The 26,935-nt window shown below is 35.3% G+C and overlaps 1 protein-coding gene across 1 annotated transcript in view; it reads right to left on the bottom strand.

Annotated features, from left to right (window-relative positions):
- MYO16 (myosin XVI) overlaps nt 1–26,935 on the bottom strand; it is a 252,767-nt gene that overhangs the window by 96,382 nt on the left and 129,450 nt on the right. Inside the window, exons 16-21 of the mRNA XM_057390020.1 lie at nt 21,119–21,230; nt 17,664–17,781; nt 16,838–16,909; nt 16,078–16,219; nt 8,347–8,419; nt 491–643 (exon numbers count right to left, since the gene is read on the bottom strand). Coding sequence (XP_057246003.1) covers nt 491–643; nt 8,347–8,419; nt 16,078–16,219; nt 16,838–16,909; nt 17,664–17,781; nt 21,119–21,230 — 670 coding nt within the window. The remainder of the gene's footprint in view (nt 1–490; nt 644–8,346; nt 8,420–16,077; nt 16,220–16,837; nt 16,910–17,663; nt 17,782–21,118; nt 21,231–26,935) is intronic.

Genomic DNA, 26,935 nt, shown 5'->3' with positions numbered 1-26,935 from the left:
TTGTAAAAAGAAACATGTATCACCTCAAAGAAAAGGAAAAATTAAAAAGATTAAAATATTTTGTTAAGTCTTCGAGGCTGGTTCTTCTACAAGAATTGTTGGAAACAGTATTTCAGTTGCTAAAAATGGTCACTATCRACAATCTTTTAGAAACTGATTGTGCTACTTCCTTCTTAGAAGTTGCACTCCAGAAAGTAGCTTCAGGCACTACAGAAATCGTGAGGCTCACAACAGAAGCTCACCAGTCCTAAAATCACCATGCCACGATACACAGATGCTACATGTGAATTGGTACAGGCAGGGACTTTGTGCTGCCTCTTCCTCAGCCCTGGGCTGTTAGCAAGCTCTGTGAGCCACTAAACTGGGGCCTCTTTGACCATCACTTGGTCTGAAGATACAGAAATTGGAAAAYGTAAGCAAAAGTTTGTATTAGCCTAAYGTGCACAGACTGTGTGTAAATATASRTGGTGTAAATGGATCTGGAAACTACCTGAAAGAAAAAATCCAAGGCTGCAGTATGGTCACCAGGAGAATACATYGTTTCCATGGCAACTCCCTCTTGTACACATTCTGCTTGCTCTTGTAGGAAAAGCACTTCATTGATGTACTGGTGAATCTTCTCATTGGTCATGTTGACACACAGCTATTGTAAAACGAAGAAAAAATGAGTATTAGATGTTTACTGGATAATTCATTGGCATAGGTTTTACTGCATGTCTAATATCRAGTTTGATGAAATGTCAATTCACAATATGTTATCTCTTGGTAGACCACAGATTTATGAAGACCCTAGGGATATACAGATTTTAACAGCTATTACTATTAAATTGGGAATATACAGTTTTCTGCCTGCACAGTTAATTTTGAATTCCACGTAAGAGTTGTCAAATATCGGTATTATCAAATACAGTGCAAATTTTCACTAATTCCMTTGAAGAAACAAGGTAACTCTACATGAAAATTGGTACATTTAATCATCTTCTGCATTTTATATTCAGTAAGGTTACACAAACAAAATCTGTTCATAGAAAAAAAAGCAACCCCTACGTATTTGTTAAGGATCCTGAGTCTGTAGTTAGTTCAATGGTAACAAAGACAAAACTCTGTTTCCACATAAAATGTCACTGAAGTCTAAATGAGCCTCTGAAGAACTCATTGTGTTTTACTGAAATACATAAAACACCTAGGGACATTTTGCTAGATGCTCCTCTCCCTTTTATACATATTTTAAGGGAAAACTGGCAAGAGAATGGTTTTCCATAGAAGAGTTCAAAGTCTGGAGAGATAAATAGTGTAGAAGCTTCTCAAATATTTTCTTTTATTGCCTTATAGGATCTAAAACTAGACAGAATCACTGAAATCCAATTTATAATTAAAAACAGGCAGGAATTAGACCAGCTTATTTGTGTGCTTTTGTTAGATCAGCTTATTTGTGTGTTTTGCTTTTTTATTCAAAGCTCACCTATAAAAATACATAAATATTTAATAACCTTGGGAATAAATGTTTTAACTATTTTATTGACTTTAAAGTGGAAATTTTAGTGGAAAATTCCCAAACCTTCTCCAATGCTATATTAACTATGACTAAGTAATTAAGAAAACAGAAACTCCTAAAAGGGTGGAAGAACACTTCATAGGAAGAATGACATAGGGAATGCCTGCACACATTTTCTTTTCAGTCTAAACTAGTCACGTATTTGTGTTGGCCAGCCATTTACAGTATCTTCCATGAATAAAGTGTGTAAAAGCAATTCCACCAGCTAGTCATATTAAAATGCATTAAATATTTAGATCAATCTTAAAATTCCATGGCTTAACACCCAGATGAGGGAAGAGAACTCAAGTAATGTGTAATAGTTGCCTGAATTTTCCATTAACACCTCCTGTTATAATAGTCASCTTGTACTTGCTATACAATGAAAATGACTAGTGTGAAAAACAGCAAGAAAGAGACAAAGCTCATTTTACAACCAAATGTCTACTATTAACTGTCTTTACCAATGCATGATAGTGCAGAGAAAACTCAAATAAAACCAGTATTTCTTTTAAAGTAGGATTTTTATCTCATTTTATTAAGAATAGAAGTATACAACTGACTTCCAGTATCTACCTATTTAATGGAAAAGACAGCTTTTTTAACTCTGTGGCAGGCAAAATGTGCTTTACTGATCACTTCTGGAATTCTAATTACAAAATCTTTCCAGAAGCTTGTTAACATCATTTTATAAGGCAGACAAGCTTATAGTTTGCAGGACATGGTAACACCATGAAATAGTGCATGCTGTATATATSTTTATTTGCAGATGACTTATTTACAGAACCAGGTCATTCAACTTTACAAAGGTGTAAAGAGAACAGCTCTGCAGAACCAGAACCAGGAGAGCACCCAGGGACTGCTGCAAAGCAAAGCATTCTGATCCCATCTTTCTCCATTTCAGTGTTTTATACAACCTGATGGAAAAGGTAATAAAATGAATGTTTTAAATTAAAAAATTGACACAGGTTGACATAACAGAGCAGCTGAAATGGAGAAATGGGATGAATAGGAACTAAACTAGCTTTGCTAACCCAAATTCTTTGCTTCATGCCTTCTAAGTATTATATAAAACAATGATGTACCTTCTTTCCAAAGTTTTGAAAAGTTCATAAAATTGCTTTTTTTTTAAACCTGCATTTAACTGTATTCATGCCAATTAGATGGATATATAGCAGTAATTAAAAAAAAAAAAAGCCTCAAATAATTTTTTACCTAAAACAAATACTTGGGGAATACCTTTAARAATGATATTTGCTTTACATAGCAGCATTATTCAGCATTACCTATAGTACTTTTTGCCATTAAACATTGCTAAACTGGGGTCAATATTGTATCTTCTAAATATTTCACCTTTTACCAGTCTATTTTACTTTAACTCACTATCATGTCTCAGTGAAAATAAATACACCATATATTTGTCCAAGTCTTCTCTAAGAAGTCCTTTTAGAATATTATTAGAAGAAAAAAAAAATATTCTTGTTCAAGCATTTAAAAAAATAACCCTACCGAAACAACCACAGCTTGCAGCACCATCTAAATTGTAGATTTGTAAAATAATAAAGTGGCATTTAGTAAAAGCATTAAGTATTCACCACAATAGATAGTGTTAGCTTGATCTCTGTTTTTTTACCACATTTGACCATTTAGTACCACTAAGTACATTCCAAATTAAAATTTAGGTACAATACCAAAATTGTACTGTGCTCTGAAGACAGAAAAGCACCCATGACTGATGAAATTTTCCTGCTCTTCACYCTATTCACTTTTCCTTCTCTTATACCTATTTTTAAAAGGCACTACCAAAAAAAGGAAATYTGTGGAAAGAAAACTTGATGACTGTCAATCAGTGAGGGAAAGATGGATGCAAACAGCCTTTGGAAAGCTCCTTTACATCCTTTGGACATGCAGAAGGATTAATTCTCCCAAGGAATGTGAATTCAGAACATGGAGTAAAGCTTACAGCTGTCATTTCAACACATCTACTAGGCCCTAATTTATGTGCCGAGATGATGGAGCTACAATGTCAAATTTAATCTGTAAGGAAGTATTCTAGCATTTATCAAAACTGTAATTTCTAAGATAATGAAACACAGAAYCATCCCTGGTGCCAAGGATCAGCTGGTTCTCGTTGCTCCACAGCAAGGATGTTAATACCTTTCTGTGCATGGACACTAACAAAACTCTGACTTAAAAATAACATGACATGTTTCTTCATTAAAGACTGAATGAACATGGTAAGCACTGTGGGGAATAAGGAATACTCCAGCACTGGGAACTGCAGTGGAAGGTTCTGCATGAAGTCCCTACATGGTAACAGAGCTCAGTGTGCACCAGCAGCTGCCTATTCCACAGAGGCAAGCAGGACTATCCATCTATGCTCTGCACAGGAAAAACCAAAGAAAGTTGATTTCTTCTACATAAAACCAAATTCTGAAAGGCTTTTTCAGACTGTCCAAATGCAAAAACCTGAGTGTGTGACCTCCCATCTACTGTCACTGAGACTGCAATGGCTGTAGAAATGGTAAGTTACGTAACTTTGGCTATTCACATCCATCCATCTTTAAAACAGGCAATGTGACCTTACATTTGGACAGCTAGAAGCAGTCTAATGACTGAGACAATGCAGTTTAATGTAATATTTTATGGTTGTTTTGGCTAGGAAATGTTATATGACAAAAATGTAGTGTCAGAACAGTCAGCCATAGAAATAACATGCAGAGAAGTTAAAATCTACCACACCTAGTAATAAACACAGGTGAAAATTCCAACACAGCTGGGTTCTAAAACCTCTTCTGTTTCAGCAAAGTGACTCTGAGWTAGAGTCCTGAGTGGGGCAGGCAATGCTCTCTGCTCTGAGAGCCATCTGGCTCCTGGTGCAGGAGATGGGCTGCACAGAGCTGCCCTGGAAGCTCCCAGAGCTGCACTGAACCASAGATCTTGTGCCTGTGCTTTAACAGGGATGGAGCTGAATGGGAGTCAGGAGACACCTGACTGTTGCAGTGACTAGTACTGATTTAGCTAAATCACTTCCATTTCCTATAAAAAGAATTTTATATATATATATATAAAGATATATATATAAATAATATATAATATATATCCTCTGCAAAACTTTAAGAGGCCTACAGGGGTAAAAACACCATGAAAGGGCTAAACACACAATTTAGCAAGAACTAATATCKTCTTCAGTTTATCACTGGAATTACATATCAGACAGAGAAGACTACTGATGTCCATTTTACTTTATTGCAYTATTGTTTTTTATTATGAATCTACAATTACAGGATTCCATTTCTGTAGAAAGACCTGACTTATGAAGAAAAGCTACTCTTACTACTCCAAGATCTGCTTCTTCTGCTATAACACAGTTTCCTTGGAAACAGCTGGGGGAAAATGGTACAGACTATGGTCCATCCTGCTTGTTACATTCACGAGTTTGTTCAGTTTGTGGTCAAAAAATTGTATGTATGTTTCAAAGTATCCCAAGTATAAAGTCTGTAGCATTCCTTGACTGTAGTATTTGAAGTTGTGCTGTGAAGGAGCCWTGAATAAGACCTAACCTAGTTTTAAATGCTACTAGAAGTACATATTTTCTAGTTTTAAAGGGGTGCAAAATAAACTGCAAACAAATACAGTCCCTCTCAAACCAGGAAGCCTGAGATAACATTGAATTAACACTGGAAACTGCCATGGATGCTTTTGGTAGAGCACTCATATTTCCTGAAAAGACCACAAAATGAAGTCTATTTCTTTATAGAATCAGAAAGAGAAATTGTGCTCACTTTTGACCATGTTCCAGTGTGGCTGTATACAAAGCTGTTCTAGCACAGCAGGTATGCAGTGCTCCAGGAAAATGCTGTTCCCAAGCTAATGATCACTGCTAGGAAGTGACTGTAAATTGTAATTGGGGTGAGCTAGAAGTGTCCTGTACTCATTTACCATAACTCAGCTGATGAGCAGTAAAAGCTGTAACTCACAGAGTCCTGGTAATTCAGAAGCTTTCAGTCTTTACTGAGCAATGACTTCTTCAGATTGTGGCTTCTAAAACCACTGTTTTAAAAGTCTTCTAGCTTTTAAATTTCATGCCAAAAATCAAAACTACTCTCACTATTGCTAATTCCACACACTTATTTACTTTTATTTTAGAAATACATGTCCTATTTTTGCTCTTATGAATGTTCTATACATTAAAGACTTACCAACACTCACTAGGTACACGAGAACTGAACACTTAATTAATATTTTTTAACTTCTAATGCCTTCTTGTTCACAATGGTCTACTGTTTTCTCTCTACAAGCTGTCAGACACATCACTTTGCCTGCAGAATTTATCAGATTCTTGGTGTAGACATAATTAATCTTATTTTTCTAGTCCTTTGACAGCTGTTTTCCTTTGCATTGCTCCTGAGTTGCTMCTAGACCAATTCTTCATTTGACTTTGATATTTCAATACTGTAGTGCCTTGTCATTCCAAAACATACACTGGAGTAAACAAGTTATTCTACCTGGTCTGTCCATCTCTGTCTGCCTGAAGCAYCTTCAAACACAGTTTATTAAAACTGACATGAGATTTACTATCTTATTGCTCTCTTAATTATGATATTAAACAGTCTATCTACTGGCCTGATATAAAGCACCAGACAGATTCACATAGCTACTTAGAATGTCCCCAGCTTTGGGCCATCAGGAGGGTGTAATTTTTATTGAAAACAGTCATATTTTTTTTTCCCAAGAAAGCAGGAAAAGAGATATCACAAAAAATGCTTTATCATACACTATTTTGGGGAAAAAAAAAAAAAAAAAGGTTCATTTTCCCAAAACTACTTTTCTAACACCATTTGAAAATATGCTAATCTAAATGCGATGAAAAAAAAAWGTTTATGGCTCCACCACTGTCTGGCTGTAACATTCTGCAATCACAGGCCATGTTTGCAGACATGATGCAATGTTTTGCACGAGGACCCTATCTGGGTTAACAGGGCTGTTTATTGTTAGGGTTAACGAGCCCAGGCAGAACTCTGAACTAGGTTAAGACTGCTAGAGAGTTCCACCTTTGAAGTTCAGGATGTTTGGGGTGAGCCTGTATGATGAATTTGTATTACGTGGCAATACCAATGCTTCTCTTCACTGATACTGCAACCTACCACTTCAGGAATCAGATCTATTAACTGCATTATGGAGTTAATTAAAAAAAACCTCTCACCTCTATTCTGTCTTTTCAGGAATGCAATTTAGTAGATTCTGAGATAATGACTCAGATTATTATTTAATATTATTCAACAAAATGCATTCAATCCAGGTGAAGGGACGGTAAGTGTCTCTTGAAATACATTTATTTAGAGAAAAATAAAATAAAAATGAAAATTCGACTTTGAAATTATCATGTTTGCTATGCAGAAAAAAATAAAATAAATTCCTTTTTACTCATTTTTCTTAGATCTTGTATTTTCTCTTCAAGCATCTCTGCACTTATCAAGTAGAAAATTACTTACCCCAGAAAAGAGAATTCATGGCATTTCATGATGTCAACTAGAGATTTTTTTGAGTTTCATGACAAAAAAGCAATGTGGAACAGAGTCAATGGAAAATAACCAGTCAGTCCCAAGATGACTCCCTCTCTTTTGAGAAGTATTTAAAACACATAGAATACTTTATACTTATTAATCAGGAGGCTTTTGGAATTTTTTTTTTATATATTCAGTCTGTTGAAGTATTTTTAGTTTTTCACTTTATATTTTTCTCCAAAGGTGKCATTCAGAATGAGTGAAAGACTATGAACATTGGTACACATCCATAGTCCTTAATCCAGCAAATGTCCAAGCAAGGCAGAACTGTAGCAGCAAAAAGAATTTTGTGAGACAGAAACTGGAATAGACTTTATTGCCTTCTTTTGAAGGTAAATTCATCACGTGCTTTCAAASAACTGGAAATTGGGTAGAAATGCAAACATGCTATACAAGCTGAACTGATGTGGCTCTATGACTTCTGTTTCACTACAAGGAGAAAGTTGAGCCATAAAAAAGTGGATTGACTGGGATAAAGGGGCAAATTCTGATTTCAAACAAGTCCTTTTTTGCTGCAGATTCCTTCTCGATTCTTTTCTATGCTTTGATTTGTTGTTCTATGCTTTGATTTTCTTCTGCTGCAYTACAGAATGAATGAAGAACTGAACAACAAACACCTTTTCAATGTGTTGTGCAGTAATTGATGCTTTCTGAAATACGTAACTCACAAGAGCTCTGGTGGTCAGTGACTAATGTTGAAGGAGGGAAACATATTAAAGAAATTTTGATATTTAAAAGGATTTTAAAGCATGCAGTGACATAAATTTAAATTTATTTTTCATGGATGCAATTCAATTTTTTGAAAATCACATGTTGTAAAGTCACACAGAGGTGAATTTGCCAGTAATGGCACTTAGCCTAATGTACATTTTCTTTTTTTTTTTCTCCACAGCATCTCAAGACCCTTTAATCTTTCTTCCAATTCAGTATATTGTCCTTCAACTCACTGATCTAGTTGAAATATAACTTCCACAAGCATGAAAACAAACAATGCTATTTCCCTCAGATTTTCTTTCAGTGCTGACATTACCCCTCTCCAAAATCACGGCAGATATTTACCATATTATTTTAAAATTGTCAACAACCATGCAAAACCTACTGTATAATTCATACCCATATAGGCTTAATGGGAAAAATATTTTAAGATAAAATTTTCACCTTCATTATGTTTGTATTCTGATCAAAAYTGGTTAATTAGAGAATTAACAACAGGTATAGTAAATTCAGCAAAACATCCACACTTGCCTGTTCAAAAGTATTCTTTTGAAATTCTTCAAATCCAAAAATATCTAACACTCCAATTTCAAACACCTGGTCACTGTGGAAAAAAAAGAGATTACCAATAATAAGAATTCAAGCAAGTGAATAACATATCTGGTATTTTATGACAGAAGCATTTCTTTCCTAGGATGAAATCAGGCTATATTTCAAAAATATGGATGAAATACACAAGCAGACCGCAGGAAACAGAATCAAATTTCTACTCACCAAGCTATTACGCTGAACAGAAATAAAAAAGCAGGGYTCATAGCCATGCTAAAAACTAAATTTGTAAGAGAAGGAAAGTATCTTAACTTTCTAAAGTACAATTTCTWAGGATATAGGTACCCATTTTCTGATATCAGGGATAACCATTTTGGAGAAGTTTCAAAAATGCTTGGTTGCACTCAGTTATCCTTTCCTGTTTATATTTGTTTGGCAGCCAGAATTGCTTCTACAAAATGTACACCAAGGAAAACCTGTTAAGCACAAGCCCTCTGTGTGTCAGCATCAAGTAGAATTTCTGTGCTCAGGCTGCCCAAGAGGTTCCATGTCCCAGGGGAAAGAAGAGKCAGGGGTCAGGTCTGAAGAAGGCAGATGTTTCCTCTCTGTTTATATAAAAGAGAACTTGTTGACATTGCATCTAATTTGTCGTGTGTCACTGCATGCACTCAGGGAATGGATTTTATTGTGGCCAGGTGGAAGAAAGGGAAGGAGCGGTCACCCAGGAGCTGGACAGGAAAAATGGGAAAAGGACAGAGGTGTTAATATTCTCTACTTCCTTAGAACTGAGTCACTGTAAACCTGATCTSGAGAGGAAAGTAAATTCACTGCAGTGAGCAAAATGAATATTTTGGGATATTCTCTTGCCTGCTTTGCAACAATAATATCACAGGCTACTAGTTCTGAGATCCTTCCATATTTTGTCTCCATGTACTATGTTTCCCCCATGCAAAACCTCTGTGCATATTGGGATTTAAAGGAGAAAAAGGTGAACCACTATTGGAGTACATAAATACAGCTCCAYTGCAGTCATTGTAACCCCTACCATGTCATTAGACAAAGATCCAGCCTTCAAAATAAATTGCCATATAACAACAAACATTTGAAAAAAATGCATATTACAAAACAAGCTGGGGAAAACAATCCTCAGGGGCAAGCAGAGTCTTTTTCAGAAATCATACCCAAGAAGTCTGTCTTCATTTCAAAAGCACACGAGTTCAATGCACTACTGATTGTCACAGGACTCGCTGTGTGCGTAAATGTCAGACAGAGATTGTTATATAATAAATCTAGCATAGAATGGCTTTGTTGGGCAGGAGAGGTTATCAGGAGGTCGATTAGCCTCCAAGGGAATTTCTGCAAGAAGCAGCATAAAGCTACATCACAACCTCCACCTCTAGCAATGAGTGCAATTTAAATTGGGTTTTAAAATGTGAGCCTCATTCACAACTGCTCCTGATTAGAGATGGGGGTTGTAAGTTCTTTGTCACAATGTGTTTTTAACAAAACCAGTCCATTTATAGAAAGACGAATTAAATGTTTAAAAACAAACTACCTCAGAGAAAACAGTATTAAAAATCCAGAATTACGATGTTATTTAAACAGGTTTTGTAAAAAAAAAAAAAAAAAAAAAAAAAAAAAACAAACCAGAAGTAGAAAACTGTTTCCCAACAAAAAAAAAAAAAAAAAAAAAAAAGAGAGAAGCTTGAAATTTCAGAGTACTTAACAGGTTTTCACTCTTTTTTCTCTTTTATTTTTTCCCCATTTATATATAGCTTTCCTTACAGGAAGGGAAAATGAACTGCTATGTAACATTGTACAACAGTTGAAATACTGCATTMTATTTCATAGTTTTTAAGAACTACTTAACACAGACAGAACAGCTTATTCTCTCTCTGTCTGATACAATTAATAAATTTGAGWCTGGATTGTTTACATCCCAGTTGAGTCCATGACTGTTATTTTGTCAAATTAGTCTCTCTTACTTTCCCTCAAGGAATATATAAACATTTGCATAAGGAAAAGACCAATACAAARTGACTTAATGAATTATTAAAAGTCAGGTAAAGCAGGAATCTGGTCCCAGTTTCTAAAACTCTAAATAAAAGCCTTACGAGCCAGCTTATTGCTCCTTTAAATAACATTCATTAACTGTGATATTTGTGAGAAATATCCTGGCTTGCTGGATGTGCATTTGTTGACAGAAAAATCATGTAGTCTCAGTGTTTTTATGAACTACTCACGATAATTTTGGTGGATTATTATTAGGAGATGCACACATTACATTAAAAGAGCTGGAGGTTTTACATAATTAATATCTTGCCTAGGGGGCAAGTATAACAGAACAAGGCTCTGTATCCTCTGCAACAGTGACATTTTACTATTACACTGCGCTGTTTATGTGCAAAATCTCTACAACCGTGATAGTAATTTTCTGTATTAAATTATTGCTCAGATTTTGAAAACTAAATAACAACTGACAGCAGAACATCCAAATTAAAAGCACTGCTTTATATGTGGCTGCAAATTACTTTGCTTTTTCAATCTTTCTTCTTGTATTTCTCTTTTTCATATCATTTTTCTTCCCAGAAGGAGAGTCCATGTATGTTTTTACTGGCTAGCTGTCAATCACATTAATTCCAGCAAAATTACTTCCCTTAAATAATCATAGCAGAGACTCCCAAGGCAAAATAAAGCATGAATGATTCCATGTTTACAAATGAAGGAGCATATCACCAGTGTCTAAAGGAACAAATGTTAGAAAAAGGCACTTTTTATTTGAAAGATTTTTTTATTTTGTTTTTTTTTTTATTTTATGGTTACTAACTGTCACTGACGCATCTCTTCATTGTATTTCAGATATTTAATATTAACTATGTATGAATAAAAGAACTATAGTTTTAATGGGGACTGAGACTTAGATTTCAAGCTTGACAATACTTCCCAGCATAGAAATTAGAAAAAAAAAAAGAATCTGCACATACTTGAAGAACTTTTTTATCTGTTATACCAGCACACAGGTGTGAATAGCTAAAAACAAGCATGGATATTCACTATAAGTCGTTTTGGTTTTTTGATTCACAAAACAGCCTTTCAATTTACAGCACTTTACAATGCCTCCAGTTTTGCCTTTTTTCCTCAGAGCAACATTTCTGTAAAGACATCCTTACAGACTAGAAATACCTTTTTTGATCTTGTATACTTAACAATTGTATTCTAAATAAACTACATAAAAATTCCTGGCAACTCCTAAAAACAATACACATGTAGAAGACATCCTGTCTGATAATCTACACTTTGGCAGACATTTGGCAATTCATCAAGAGATGCTCTTGAACCATTTGCCATTGCTGGCAAGGTGAACAGAACTCCCTTTACYATCCATCTGACCCACTGCTTCAGACAAACCAGAATGTTATTTGTTGACTTTTTTTCCATTGCAGATAGTTCTTAGCTGCAAAATCCATAGGATTCATTTCTTTTGTTACCTTTTGCAATCTGCCAGCATAAAGCAGTGAGATGAATCTGTTGTGGGAGGATGTTCTAATGCGCCTTTTCACCTGCCCAAGAAATAACATTTCTTGCTCTTCTGCCAGTAATGAGGAGGGCTTATGTCTGATCTGGATAAACTGGAAGTGATACTAAATAATGAGGAAATATTTTTCTGATTAGATGAAGTATATAGCCAAGACTTCAAATAAGGGCCCTCAAAATCCTAATTAAGAAGCATTCAGTACTCCCAGGGGAACAGATTCTACCTGTTGTMACAAATACAGCTCTTAAACAGAACAGGCTGAATACTTCCAGCTGGGTATGTTCTTCATTTCAAACAATTACTACGCAAAGCTAGTTTCTGAATCTTTTGAGGGAGTTTTTCAACAATCTGAGATTTTTGCTGAGATTTGGTGGCATGTCTCTCAGGTATCTTGCTCAATGACTGTAATTTTTCTTTTAATATTACTTGAACCAGTTGTGAGTGGTGCATAGAGATGGTGGTGGGACACATCAGAAAGAAACACTGGCTCCATATCTGACAAATATTTTTTTGAATGACTTGACAGTTATGGCAGGAAGAAAGAAGTCTATTTGCCAATAGACTCAAGATCTATCACACTTTCATTAGTAGCACATACTCTTCCTCTTCTTCAAGTAAAATTTGCCCTGTGCTTTAAAAGCTGGCATTATCTTGTTAAATGAAAGACTTGAAATTATCCAGACTGAAGCAGATTTCAAAAGATGGTATTATACACTATGTTATATTAGATGCTTTGTACCGTTTGTCTGAAAGATTTCCCTAGCTCCACACACAGAAACAATTCTCATTATGCTGCAGGTTCACATTCTGAACAGGAAGCTCCTTTTCTTCCTTCCTGCACTCCCAGCACTCTTCTACTGAGTTCCACAATATTTCACAAGAGTTCACAGACATTCTTAAATCTCCATAAAGGAAAAGCCCTCTTCCAGAATGAATCAGGAATTGTTAAAACATTACCTTAAGTGATTTCATTACTCATTTGGATCACTAGATCCAATTTTGCCAATGTGTAATCAATTACTTTGAAATGCCACATTAAGACAACCATGAATCTACAAAACTGAAAATCAGCATACTTAATGGAAGTAAAACAGTAGTAAACTTTGAAGAGTTAAGAGTCTTAGGAAGAAATTCTCCTAGATGATTTTGAATCAGTAGAGTAGAAAATCATTATATAGATGAGTGAAGATAAATATCAATAATTTAAAAAAATAATTACAAGCACCTGTGAGAAATGTTAATGGCTTTCTTCTAATCCCACTCTAGGGGCCAATTATGGCAATATAATTCCTCCACAGCCAATTTTTTTAAATAATATCTGAATGAATAAAGTAACAAACCTCAGATCTTGCAACCAGTCTAAATTAGCAATTAGGGTTTTAATTTAGTTAAAACTAGACAAAATTATAAGTAATTTTTTAATGAAAGAGAACAGCATTTCTAAAGGTGTACTACCTCAACACAATCATTAGAATTCTTGCTTTATACTTATTGAATAGTATTAAAAATAATGAATTTGCTGGAGTCTGGCAACACCTTTTATTCTCAATATTTCATAACTTTAGAACTTGGTCGTTGCAGCTTTTCACAGAATCACCTCCCCTTTGCTTAGATCTAATGCTAATCATCACTTTTATTTTGCCTGAAACCTGTCACAAGCTATTTCACAGTAAACATAAATCAATATTAAAGACCAAAATCAAGTATTTCCACCATAAAAGTTAAACATGGATAACCAGTTTCCTCAAAAATGTCAAGATCAAATGCTTTTCCTAGAGTTACTAAGACAATAAATCTAATTTCATTGCTTCATAAATTCTCGCTGAAGTGTGATGGAAGTACAGCTAAAGCTGCCTCACAACAAAACAAGAGAACTGAGTTAGAAATCTTATTCCACGTTTCAGGTGAAGGCTTTATCCCATCTGATGAGTAGTAATTCTGTCAGTTTCCAACTGGGGAATGAAGTGTGGCCTGGAATGCATCAAACTTATTTAAGTCAGTCACATAAATTAATGTCTTTGGTGTATCTTTAAGCAGAGGTTCATTAAAACTGCACCAAACTGGAGACATAATGCTGCTGACTGATAGATACTCAGATATATTTGAAGTAAATCTGATCTACAAGCCACAAATTCATTGCAGCAATCCAACCTGCGTCTAGAACTGTTCTATGGCTTGATTTACTCCTCTAGGTTAAACAATATTATTAGGCTGGACAAAAAAAAAAAAAAAAAAAAAAAAAAAAAAAAAAAAAAAAAAAAAAAAAAAAAAAAAAGCTGGGCATGGGCTAATGTAACTGAGGTTAAAATATTAGTGTAGGATAATGAACTTAATTTTCACTTAATATAAGCTACTTAGCTTCAAGTTTGGAAACGGAACTGAAGCTGATTTTGGCCTTCTAAAATTTAGTGTATCTTGTCAGTACTGCCAATTAATCCTGAGCTGGTTAGCTTTCTAAAACCAGCCTAAATGAAGAACTCCCCTTTTTCAAGCATATGTATAATATGCAGCCACAGGAGGCTATTGCAAATTCCTCATTTCTCATAGACCAAACAGCTGTCCTTTTTTAGCTGGGACTCACATCTCACACGATCTTCAAGCTACCCACAGGTTGAAATAATTTCACTGAGAAATATTTTCACAATGTAGAAGTCACCTCCTCTATCTGGAGATTGCACTAAAAGGATGCTGCAAGATAAACAATATACAAACATCTTTGACTTGAAATTACAGGTTTATATTAACAGCAGAGATACAAAACACCCTATTGTGAAAGACTGAGACCTCAAATTGTAAAATTACAAACTGAAAAATGATTTCAAATAATTTCAACAGATTTTTGATACACCAATTCTAAATTTCTTTCTCAACAACCAAAAAGCTCACTGTATTAGAAATGCCTGAACTGGGTTGTTGTCTATCAAAGACATGCACTGAGCTAAGCTTATGTTCCATGAGTCCCAGAAACGAATGAGGAAGAACTGTAACCTCATGCTACTGCCCTTCCTTATTATAAACAGAGTATTTCAAATTAGGACATGGATTGGAAAATTGCTCTGGCTTACTGTCACAAAGAGACAATTAAAATCATTCCATGTTTGTCTTCAGCAGGAAGTGAGGCACTCTGGTGGTATACATACAGTGAAGAAGGATTTTAGATGCAGAAAACTTAGAAGATTTTAGGTGCCTTTATCTTCCTGCTGAAGGCAAACCATGCTGTGTTACTCAGGCATGGTACCTTTTTCTCTTAGCTACACACATAGAAATGTGATTTGTCACTAATTGGTCTTCAAATAGGATAAAAATAAGATTGTGAATCCTCAAACTCTAAAAGAGGGCACCTCATAAACATTTGTCCTATGCAGACACAGAGATATGATACAAAGTAAACATACTTATGAAAGTTCCACATCTGTCATTTGTAGATTATGATTTCCCAATAATTCCAAGCCACTTGTATTTCACATTCGTAAGAAAGCTCAGCTGAGCATATGAACTGTTGAACTTCATTTAAGTCACATGCAAACCATCATGTAATTAGGTCTACTATCTTAGTTTGTTACTTTGATTCTACCGAGATTTCCTTTTTTTTTGTTGTTGCTTTAATTTGTTTCTTGACTGCTCCACTGATGCACATTAATTAGCATTCATTTTTCCAAGAAGCCCACGCTGGATAGCAACAGCATCGAATTTAGAAGATGCTAACCTASAGAACATTCTTAGAACATTTAATTCAGTTAAGTTTAAACATTCATCTGAAAGCCTTTGAGTAAAATTCTGTTTTTAATATCCTGAGCTAAGGTCACTCTTTTGGGAAGAAAGAACAAGTATGTTCTGCATTAAAAAAAAGCACCAGGCAGCATTTTGCATGTTGAAAGACTTAGTTTATTCTGTATTGTCAACTCCTAAAAGGCTACTAATTGTAACCACCAATCTAGATTACTGCATAAAGCACCATGGCCCCCTATATAAGCAAATAAATAAATGTTACAGAGGAAAAAACTAGAAGGAATGGCCAGTGCTTTAGAGATCCAAGCACCATGTCATGCTATCATAAAATGCTTACAAACTTTATCAGTGTGTATTAAATGCCACCGTTTAATGGAATCATGTTTCTTTTATGGTTCTGAATTCGAACAGATAATGGAACACCAAATAGTTTCAAATGGCACACCTACCTGCCASTCTCATCTTGATTTTGAAGGTAGCAGTTGATTGTGTTGACTAAAAAGCTAAATAAACGACCATACAGAGATTTTGCCAAGAGATCCCGGTAAAAATCTGCAATCTCTATAGTGTGCCTCCGAACAATCGTGTCTCCTAAGAGAAAAAGCAGAAAATGGAGGTGAAAGTGTGTTGTAAACTTCACCTTAAGTAATTTTAGTTACAGTAAATTTAGCTACAGTTACTTCTCCTTTGCCAAACATTTACATGGTGTTAGCTTTCCTTCTGAAGCCTCCAGTGCAAGATGAAAAGACTGTCAACACTCAAAAGGTTTTTAGTTTGGAAATACATGCCTTTATACTTTATTCAAAAGAAATGTGTACGAGTACCACACAGAACTAGTATTTTACTGAAAATATTTTTTTGAGATTATTTTTTCCCAACACACTCATGTTGATTACAGTTCTCACTAATATTCTCTATTAATATCTAATCTGTTATCTTGACACCCTTTTGTAACATTAATCAAGGTAGGAGCCCATCAGCATCACAGTGTGAAACTGCTTTGCCCTATATTACAAAAGCATTTCTAATTTGGTGGCCCAGTCTGATTTACTGCACAGAAGATAAACCTACTTATTCCTCAGAGGGAATATTAACAGGACCATACAAGAAATAAGAAACAAAAATCACCAGCTTTTAAATTTTTTAAATCAAAAGGATCCAAATGCCACCAGGTCTGATCTATGAGAATGTAACCTTGAAAAAGATTACCTTTAAAATACTGAACATCAGTTGTTAGGGCTGAAGCAAGCTCGTCTGGTGAAACCTGCAGCATCCCTGCCACTGRAATGAAAAGAAAATGTAAAGGAAGACTGGTTTATGCTATACTGAATATTTCATTTTTTACAACAGATTTAATTTTGAATAGTGAAAGAATCCAAACAGTAAAGAAAAGGGTGCTGTCATAGGAGTAATCAAAATTAATGAACACATAAAATCGGATTACTATAATCAGTACTTTGTGAAGTTTGAATGTATCTGTATATTACATTACAGCTTTTTTTTGCCCTTGAAAGATTACTCAGCACTTTCCCCAGGATTTGGCAGACTTTCTGTGGTATTAGAGTTAAGGTATGCTACTTATTGACATTCTGTATCCATAAGCCACTTGGAGGAGATTTGTTAGTGACCAAGAGGGCAAACTTCAAAGCATGAAAACATGAGACCCTTTTAAGACACCRATTTTGATTGTAAGGAATTCAAGATAAATTGTTCAGCTGTTGAAAAGCAGTGCAAAAGCATTTCAAAAGAAGGCTGCACAAAGTGCACCGCACAATTTCTTCTGGCAAATGACAGCATTAAATATGACATTTAATTGGATAATTTGCAATACTGGCATTTTATTTCCTCCCATAAAAATCTGTAACTTATAAAACATCCAGGTCAATTGGATACTGTCTTCCCAATGTAACTTATGAATTTTCAGGAGTGATATTTTTTGTCTCCCTGGAATTGTGTTTCCATCTGTCGGTGGAACAGCGCAACTTCCCTGCTGTGGGACCAAGCAGGCGACGCTCCAAGGTCACGTCCTACTGACCTTGTTCCAGGAGCTGCAGGTCTGACACAAATGCTGTCTCAGCGTCTGTCAGAGCCGTAAAGCGAATGTCTCCGAGATGCAGAATTGCTGAGAGAATTACAAACAGGTTCTCCACCTCCTGCACACAGTTTTTGCAGAGTTAAAGATAAAGAAAAAGTCTGTTGGGCACACCAGTGAAAGGTAATRCTTTGTAAAAATACAAATTCTATTGCATAATTTTGTTTTTATCATTGGCATTTGAAAAGTTGAAAAGTATTCATGTGTGAATTATTAACAGGAAATGTGAAATTAAACTGGAACCTACCAGGATATGAACCAACAAAATTACATTTTATTTCCTTTGTTTTAATCTAAGTCACATTAACCACTCGGTTAAAAAAGCTTTTCAGAAAGTGATAAAAACATTGAAATATCTTTAGTGGATGCACTATTTCTGCAAGAAAGAAAACATATCTTGTCCACAGAGAATTTCCATTGAGACAATTTCTCTATCTGGAAAAAGCAACTATTTCTTTTGCCTCAGCCAACTGAACTCACAAAGTGTCTAGCTCTAAACTAAAATAGGTTCCTGGTACTAAAAGCTGTAATTAAGGTTTGAAAGAAACAAAAGCAAYTTTCCTTACCCTCACACTTTCCCTCCAGGACTGCATATTCTTTTCTGATGTTTTATACTGTGAAGTAGTTATCTTTAGGGGTACATTTTTCCAGACCTCATCTTTATCATAGCCAGAAGACAACTAACTTTCTTCAGTTGTTTTGGATGGTTGTTCAATTTTTAAAATACTTTTAAATTTAAAAAAAAAAATTATGATTCATGAAATATAAACTTTAAATCCTTAAATATTGAAAGTATTGTATGGTTTTGGATGKTTTTTTTCCGGTCACTTATGAAACAATAGTGCTTCTTTAAAATTGTAAAACAGGAAATCTGATATCCATTATTTCATTATATGGCATTATATGCATAGCGAAGTTAATTTGATAATTCTTACTGAAAGAATTCTACTGCAGAAGTGACAATGAGAACTCTCACTTATTAGAATTTGCAGAGTAAGATCTAAGATTATAAATAACCTACTAATGAAATGTTTAGCTAACATATTCTCTTTATTGTCAAGTCCTCTTCTTTTCCTCACTTTCCTTTCCCTAAYAAATATGCCTATCATCAAATGGCATTAAAGAAGCTTACAGTCTTGCTGGGATACACTATAGCACCTCCAGTGCTGTTTAAGCAAGTTCGCTTCCCTAAACTACATTTTAAGACAAGAACATCAATCTCTTACTGTATGAGATAGATGTCAATAGGGCAACAGTGTATTTTAGTATTACACAGTATGGAAGCTGAAGATTCAAAAAAAAAACAACATATACAGGCAAAGTCTGAACAAGGTAACATAAAACAGAAGAAATCATGCTAATATGGCAGTGACACTGAGGTGCTATACCCTGTTTCTTGGGATGGTATCTCAGGCAGGATGAAATGGCACACTAGCACAGCACACTCCTTGCTTGCAGGTTAACTCATCCAGAACTGGTTTGGGGATAACTGCACAGCACTGGATGCCAGTGGGCTGGGATAGCTGTTGATTCTGGTGATTTTGGTAAGGCCTCAGGTATACTTCACGTTCCAGATTTTCAAACACTTTTTCATTGTGTAATGTAAGATACATGTTACCCCACCTTTAAAACAGTGATTGTTTTTAATAAATATTAACATACTCTGGAAGATATCATTAATAACTGCTAAGGAGTTTTTATGTAGTTCTTCAAAAAGATTATCTACTCTATCACTAAATGTGGCTAGGCAGTCAAGGAATAATACATACAGACCTTTCCATGTACTTCAGAAGTAAGGGGAAGAAATTTTAGGAATGTGTTTTATCTACATATATTGCCCACCAACATTCAACACAGGAGGTCAGCCTGGAGCATTTGAGAGCTCCACAGATTTCGCATGCCCTAAATATTATTCTAATTCTGCCTGTATACAGAGGAGAGTTCAAGATGATTTACACTTTTCTGAGAAGTAATGTCTATTCAAGAACTCTAAACAAAGTGAAGTACTGGACTCAAAAGAATACTGTATGTGAAGTATTGTCAGTAACTGTAGGCTTTTGATTCGTGACTCATTTAGCATTCAACTTTTTATTTATGAGCTGAACCCCTTCATCAGCAGAACAGAAAGATTAATGAAAGAGCAAGAGAGCTCCRTCAAACTATGAACACTGGGCTAAAACCAGTGTCTGGACCTTTTGCAATTGAAGTCTACTGGTACAGTGTAAGACACTAAGAGTAAGGAATAATTCTGTCAAATATACCATATGTTCAATTTTGTACCTGGCCACATGAACATTCATGACAATAAACCCTACACTCTGTTACATTTAAAGGTGATATTTACTTAGTGATATTTACTTAGTGATATTTACTACTTTAGTTACTACCTTAACTAGGGAATGCCAAGCAGCTCCATGATGTACCACCACCCCAGAGTTTACCTCACATCTCAGTAACAGCTGCAGCAGATTCAGTTTTTTTTTGCTGATATCCCTTTTTCCTTTTTTATTACAACTGCTGTCCAYCTGTCTTTTTTTATGATAATCTAGCACAGAGTTGCATTAACTTTGTGTCCCCTTTTTTGTAATGATATCATGCAGGGGTAGCTAAATTTTTACCTGTTTCTAAAACAATGGTTGCTTATGCATTTCTCTCACAGAAGCGTACCAGCTACAGTGTTTTAGGTAGCATATACACGTGTGAGAAATATGGGGAGTTGTTTGTWAAGCATTCTAGTATCCTGACAGGATACACAGTTTACATGAGTTCTTATATTCATCCTTTTATTTCTTCTGATTTCTGTCCTGCCTCTGTCCTCCCAAACCTCTTCTTGATTAATTTTCCAAATTATCTTCTTCATTAGTTTTGTAGRATTAAAGACAAACAACAGGCCTATCTTCCTGTTGCTTTTGGGGAATTAAGTCAGCTCTTTCAAGTTATCCATCTCCAATTTTCCTTGCCTAAATATGTATTTACTTCTTTTCAGGTGCTGTTAGCATATGCGTGTTTCACAAAATGAAAAAGGATGGGGAGATAATCAGGAAGAGGAAAAAAATTCCTTGGCTTTTATGAGGTGTCTGTCATATGGGATTTGATTGCTTCTTTTTATCTATGTAATTTAATTGTTCAGAGTATTATACCTTGAAGCTGTTTTGTGAATCTTTAAGAGCGAAAAAGATTTACATTGTTGGTTCTGTGTCTAATTAAAAGTGATTACAGTAATTTCCCTGGAGTGAACTAGTGCTGTTTCAAGGTCTTAACCAAGAGGAAAAAAAAGAGAAAAAAAGACAGAAAAGCACTTCTTTTCCCCACAAAAGGTTATCCATGACAGTTTCTTATGGCCTGCTTACAGAATATGTTTATTTTAGCTACAAATYGCATAAGCTCATGTAACTTACCAAGCTATTGAATCCCAGAGCACCCAGAGCTTGTTTTAGTATGGTTAATTTCTCCCTGTTTTGAGGGTTGGCTGTTAGCATCATCTCTTCAGGTACAGTCTGGCTTAGATACCTGCACAGAGGAAAAACACCATGGTATTTACAAGGCTGGTGCATGATCAAACATCTGAAGTTAAAGTCCAATTTCGTATTTCTAAGCAGAGCTTTATTACAGATTTCTCTCAGCCTTTGGAGGGAACAGCACCAGTGACAGAATGTTCTGTATTTCTTAAACTTTTGCTTAAGACTCCCCTCAACCTCAACTTTATCCCTACATGTAAGCTAAAAGTTCAGTCTGGATTTATGCCACTGCCAGTCAGCCATTTCTGCAGTACCAGAGATTCCCCTTTGGAAGGAAGATTTGAGGAGCAGCTCTRATAACTCTGAGTGCTTTAAATTCCCCTCTTGCTGGCTAAGGAATAGATCAGCCCTTAACTGCCACAATGATCAATCCTTCCCCAGCTGCTGAACAGGTGATAGGAATACTCAACATCTCTCAAAATGAAGCAGTAACTAAGTGCACAGAGCAGTAAGTGTACAGCCCTTAAGCTGTACTGCTTTGCACATCATGAAGAAAAAAGAAATTCCATGCACCTTCCCCAAAACAATCATTGCAAGACAGAAAGAGATACCTAGCACAGTAGATAAATCAGGAAAGAAAAAAAAAAAAAAAAAAAAAAAAAAAAAAAAAAAAAAAAAAAAAAAAAAAAAAAAAAAAAAAAAAACCAACCCAGAAACAACATAAAGAGTAATTACATAAAACAGATTAATCAAAAATTACAGTAAAACAAGTTATTGAAAAGTGCAGCAATATAACATTTACAACATTTTATTTTGACTCTCTTGAAGTAAGTCTGTATTTTTAGAAGTATTCATGTATTTTTACAGAGCTGAAATCCATAAGAATGAGGTGTCTGAATATCTCATGGGATCTGACTTTTAATTATATCACACTGAGAATGTAAGACATTTTATCGTTAACAATAAATAATCAATATCATTAAAAAACACATTCATCATACAGTCTGAAATCTTCACAAATGTCACTTAGATAAACACAGAACTCTCCACAACTCTATCCAAATAAAATCATCACTAAACTGACACAGGTAGACAATTTACTCACATTCCAGCCTGCATCAAAAATTCCCCACAATTATTCTGCTCCCTACAAATGGTCAGTCCATGATCTGTCACTTAAATATGGGAAACAATACTGGTTTAATTTTTGACAATTCTTGTCTACAACCATGTTCTAATAGCACTATGGAGGAAACATAAARTAAAATTTCAAAATAAATTCCTATTACCACAGAAGGTCTGGCAACACTCGGGTAGAGGCGGTACTTCTTATAAGGGTGGTCTTTTACATGACTGTGTGTAGGACGAATTATTTAGTATTTGCACTTTTCTAACTGATACTGAGGTTTAMGTAGTTCACACAATGAAACACAAAGTGCCTTTTTCGTGACTCCATAAMAGTGATGATTTACCAATCCAGATTTATCATTGAGGACTTCCCTTGCAGTGATTACTCCAGCAGGTGGGATGAAGAACAATAATGGGCTGAAAAATGGGGCCTGGGTGTCTTCTGCACCCACAGAAGGACTAACTTAGAAGATACCTCAAAGACAAACACATCAATGGATAAAGCTGGTGGTTCACAAAACCATTGAGAATGTAAGTTTGTGAGTATCACTGCCAGAGATAGCAGAGAGCCACTGGTTCCTTGAAGTTACTAAAACACTAATTTTGTCAGATTGAGGTAGGTACAAATGACAGCACAGCTGTCAAATCAACTAGAGCAGATGATACAAAGTATAGCCAGTTTTACACTGTTTTTCTTCCTGTTGGGTTTTTTTTTTTGGTTTGTTTGGGTTTTTTTTTTTGTTTGGGTTTTTTTGCTTAAATCCTTTTTGTTAGAATAGATACTCTCCTAGGTCTATCTAAACAGAAGTTATACTCTGGCTAAATTTGCAACATTGCCTGCAGGTTTGAAAGAAGCCTAGAATACATCTGATATTGAATCTGGCACAGAACCTATTGGTGCAAAGGTTAATCCATCAGAAAACTTTCCACTCTTCTGAACTGCTGCATGAGCTTCTGCCAGTAACATGTTCTGCATCATGTGTTGGTGGCATTTTTGATCCATAATTGGGAGATTTACAGCAGCAGTTCCTCTCCTGTCAAAATATTCTATTGTTGAATGTTGTAGGAGTTGGAAGCATATGGCCATTTCTGCAAAGAAAGCCTCCTCCTCAAAGGCTTTCTCCCTAAATAACTCTTTGTCTCTCTCTGTACYGAGCAGGGATGTCCTGTGAAGAGAATACTCCTCATTTCTCTTTAAGCAGCCCCATTTAACCAGCACTATTTTAGCCCAGCTGAAGTGCTAGAGGTTCCCATTGTCACAAAGAGCTGTGTGAGCTCTCTCCCAACCCTCAGGAAAGCAGGCTGCAGCCCAGCAGAGCACTGCAGAACATTCACTCTGCGAGAGGAAAGAGCTGAGCTGCGGCACCAAATAACATGTGCCAGCTCCTGCCTTCAGCAGCAGCGCTCGCTGATTCTGCAGGGGCAAAATGGGCACGGGCCAAAGCAGGTGCCTGTGGCTCTACCAGACCATCCACAAACTGCAGCATCTGCTGGGACCTGTCTGCTGGAAGGGAACCTGACTTTGCCAGCAATGCTTCATCCTGAAGATTGAATCAGCAGATGCACTGGTGCTCCTGGGATAGGCATGCACAGTTGGACATTTCCTAAGGTGCACTTCAATTTCGTTTCCCCAGTCTAAAATAATTATTTTCTAATATTTCATGGAGCCCACTCATTTTCCAAACTATTTAAGGACTAATGAAATGTGAAAAATTGCTTTGAATGTTTGCACTGTTACATGTTTACAATATAGAGTATACTCATATTAAAGATGGATTAATTGYATGGAGCACTTGGAACTGCTGATGGGTATCATCCAAACCTCACAAAATGTAACAAATATACGGTGTAACGTAATATATTCTAGCCATACAYTGTCCTAATTATTAAGTTCATTCTGCCCCAGAAACACAGTTACATTYAGATAKGATTGGGKTTTTTTTGCTTGTAAAACAGTTCCCTGGCATCTCCCTCTCTCCACCTTAAAGGGTGTGAGACACGATTTGTGACAATATTACTACTGTCCCTTACTTATGCTCAAGAATTAGAGTCTAGAACAAATCCTAAATTGTCCCCTCTTCTACAAACACAAGGAAAGGGGAAAAAGATGTGTCACACTGCAAAAGTCCTAATATTAATGAAAAACATTGATTGGTTGCAGATATACCACTGTTCCATAAAATGTAAAGTTTTTTTCCAGGATGTGTATCTTCCCTCAAATTTATAGTACATTTTTGTCTTCTGACATTCAAGCGTCCTGGACAAAATGGCATGAAGAGACTAAACTGTTTAAAACTTACCTTTTGAACCTATCATGGAGATTTCGGTTATATTTTTACTTAGATTTTTGTTATTGTGAGCTATAGCCATGAAAACCTACGATGTTTTTGAGTGTGTACAATGTTCCTCTAAGTTTCCAACAGGAAAATGTAAAGCTGACCTCATGATTCCTGAGTTCTTTGCTGATGAAAATTTCACTAAGTAGAAGAGGTGCTACTTCTGTACAATCCAGAGTTGGTGTTCCATAAAAGCTGATGCACACAGGCTGTGCACCAGTTTCACGGTTACTTAGTGTAGTTTTACTAGCCGTGCTGGMACATCTCTGTGCAAATTCCTTTTGCAAAAGCACATTCACATTASTTTACTGTAGTTTTAGAAAAAGATTCTCAGATTTTGAATGAAGTTGAGCCTTTCAGTTGAAGGTAGCTACTCAGAMATATATTTATATTTATGATAAAAGGGACAAACCGAAGACTTTATGCAGTTCTAATAATKAGACCCTTTCTGCTGACTGTGCAACCATTTGTTTAAATCCAATCCCATGCTGACATTTGCACTGCAATGTACTTTTAAGAGACAGTTTATCAACTCACAGAAAATTTTTMAAGACAAGATCAGTGATTTTTATTTCAAAAAAGAAACTTAATGATTCACGAAACTTTTTTTTAAAGACGATAAACTAATCTTATTGTAGTATAGTCACCTTCAGTRAAGTACAGTACTGCATTAGACAGACAATTCCTTGAGGAAATATAAAAGAGTAGTCTCTTTTATAGCTTTTCTKTCTGATTTTTTTCCTAACAGTTCTAATCTGCAGCATTGTAGCAATCTCATCTATGCTAGTGTCTAAAAGGAAAAAAAAATAGTATTTAGAAGAAAAAATCAATGGTGATAATTTTGTAGTATAGTGCTTATCTTAACATACAGTTTTTGAACCATCATTAGATTGACAACATAGTTCGAATTTTCAGGTACAGGTGTGACTCGTACAACCAAGAGTATAAAAAAGTACTTTCTGTGACATTCAAGTCTAAAACATTACCCACCCATGAAATTCCATAATTACCTGACCTGTTTACCTTATCATTCTTTTTATAATATTTACACATCATTACAATTATTCAGCTTACATATATGATGCACAGATCTCAAATATGCAGAAGCAATATGTATGTCTGCTTACCTGAACAATACTGAACTTCTTGACATAAGCATATTTCATAATTTCTTATATAACCCCACCAGTTAAAAACTTTGTTCAAATAAATAATCCTCTGCTTAGATGATTGAGCAAATAATGAGACTAAAGCTCCAAATAGCTAAGACAAGTAAAGACTAAAAAGGAATGTTCTGACTATCAGTTTGCCTCTGACAGAAACTCAGCAAAACAATACCTGATTTACATTAATTTATTTTCTTTTKAACTSTAAYCCAAGAGCATTTAGCRTCAAACAAAGTGATCTSCCTCATTCAACATAAACAATTAATGTAATTTTTGTTTATTCTTAGAACTGTTACATTTATATAAGATCTGTGAAAGGAGAAAAATAAACAAGTTTTAAATCCGATCATAARCTTTGATATTTCACAGAGTAAGTGAAGCATTACCAAAACACTCTCCTAATCACTTTGCATTTGTAGAATCTGACACCTGAAATGTTCAAGTATTTTGCAAGAGTAGTCATGTTATACCACACACCTATGTAAATATTGCTTTGTATGATACAGAAATATCTATTTCATTACAGTGGTTCAAGTCATAAGTGACAGTGAAACTTTCTGAATGAGATTGTTAGGTTGTGACCACTTCATCAGAAATTCCCTTTTGGTGGACAGTTAAGGTTGTGTTTCAATTGAAGATGAAGTGTGGATTTGCCAGATGGACACTTCTTTTCAGGGGGCTTTCCTGAAGTAAATACATTTTGTCATATATAATTTAAAGAATTCTTGGTAGGATTATATCATTAAGTGGTTCCAAGTCCCTAAAATTTTAGTATAAAGCCCTGTAATGAAAAAAGTGGGTTGGGGCTGTTTTTAAATTCACATCTAGCTGCTTCCCACTTTTCTCCTTTCCTGATGGAGGATGAGTGCTGACACATCTGCATTTTGTTGAACAGCTTTCTGTGCTATAGCAGATTTGATATAAGGGAAATTATACAAAATTACTTTGTCTTGAAGCTTTATTACAGATAACAGTGAAGTAAATGCTGCTTGTGGTAATAAATATTTCAGCGATCACAGTTAAGATCGTCAGTAAAAAACCTCTCTAGTTGTAAGTAAAAAGATCTATTTCCTGATTTTTTTATACTCAGAAAAATTTGACCATTTGAGGTCTCAAAGTATTCTGAA

Source organism: Malurus melanocephalus, unplaced genomic scaffold, assembly GCF_030028575.1.
Source record: "Malurus melanocephalus ecotype Western Australia unplaced genomic scaffold, MMel_1.1 scaffold_1, whole genome shotgun sequence".
Lineage (NCBI taxonomy): Eukaryota > Metazoa > Chordata > Aves > Passeriformes > Maluridae > Malurus > Malurus melanocephalus.
Note: the sequence above shows the minus strand (reverse complement) of the source record. Positions and strands in the feature narration are given on the sequence as shown.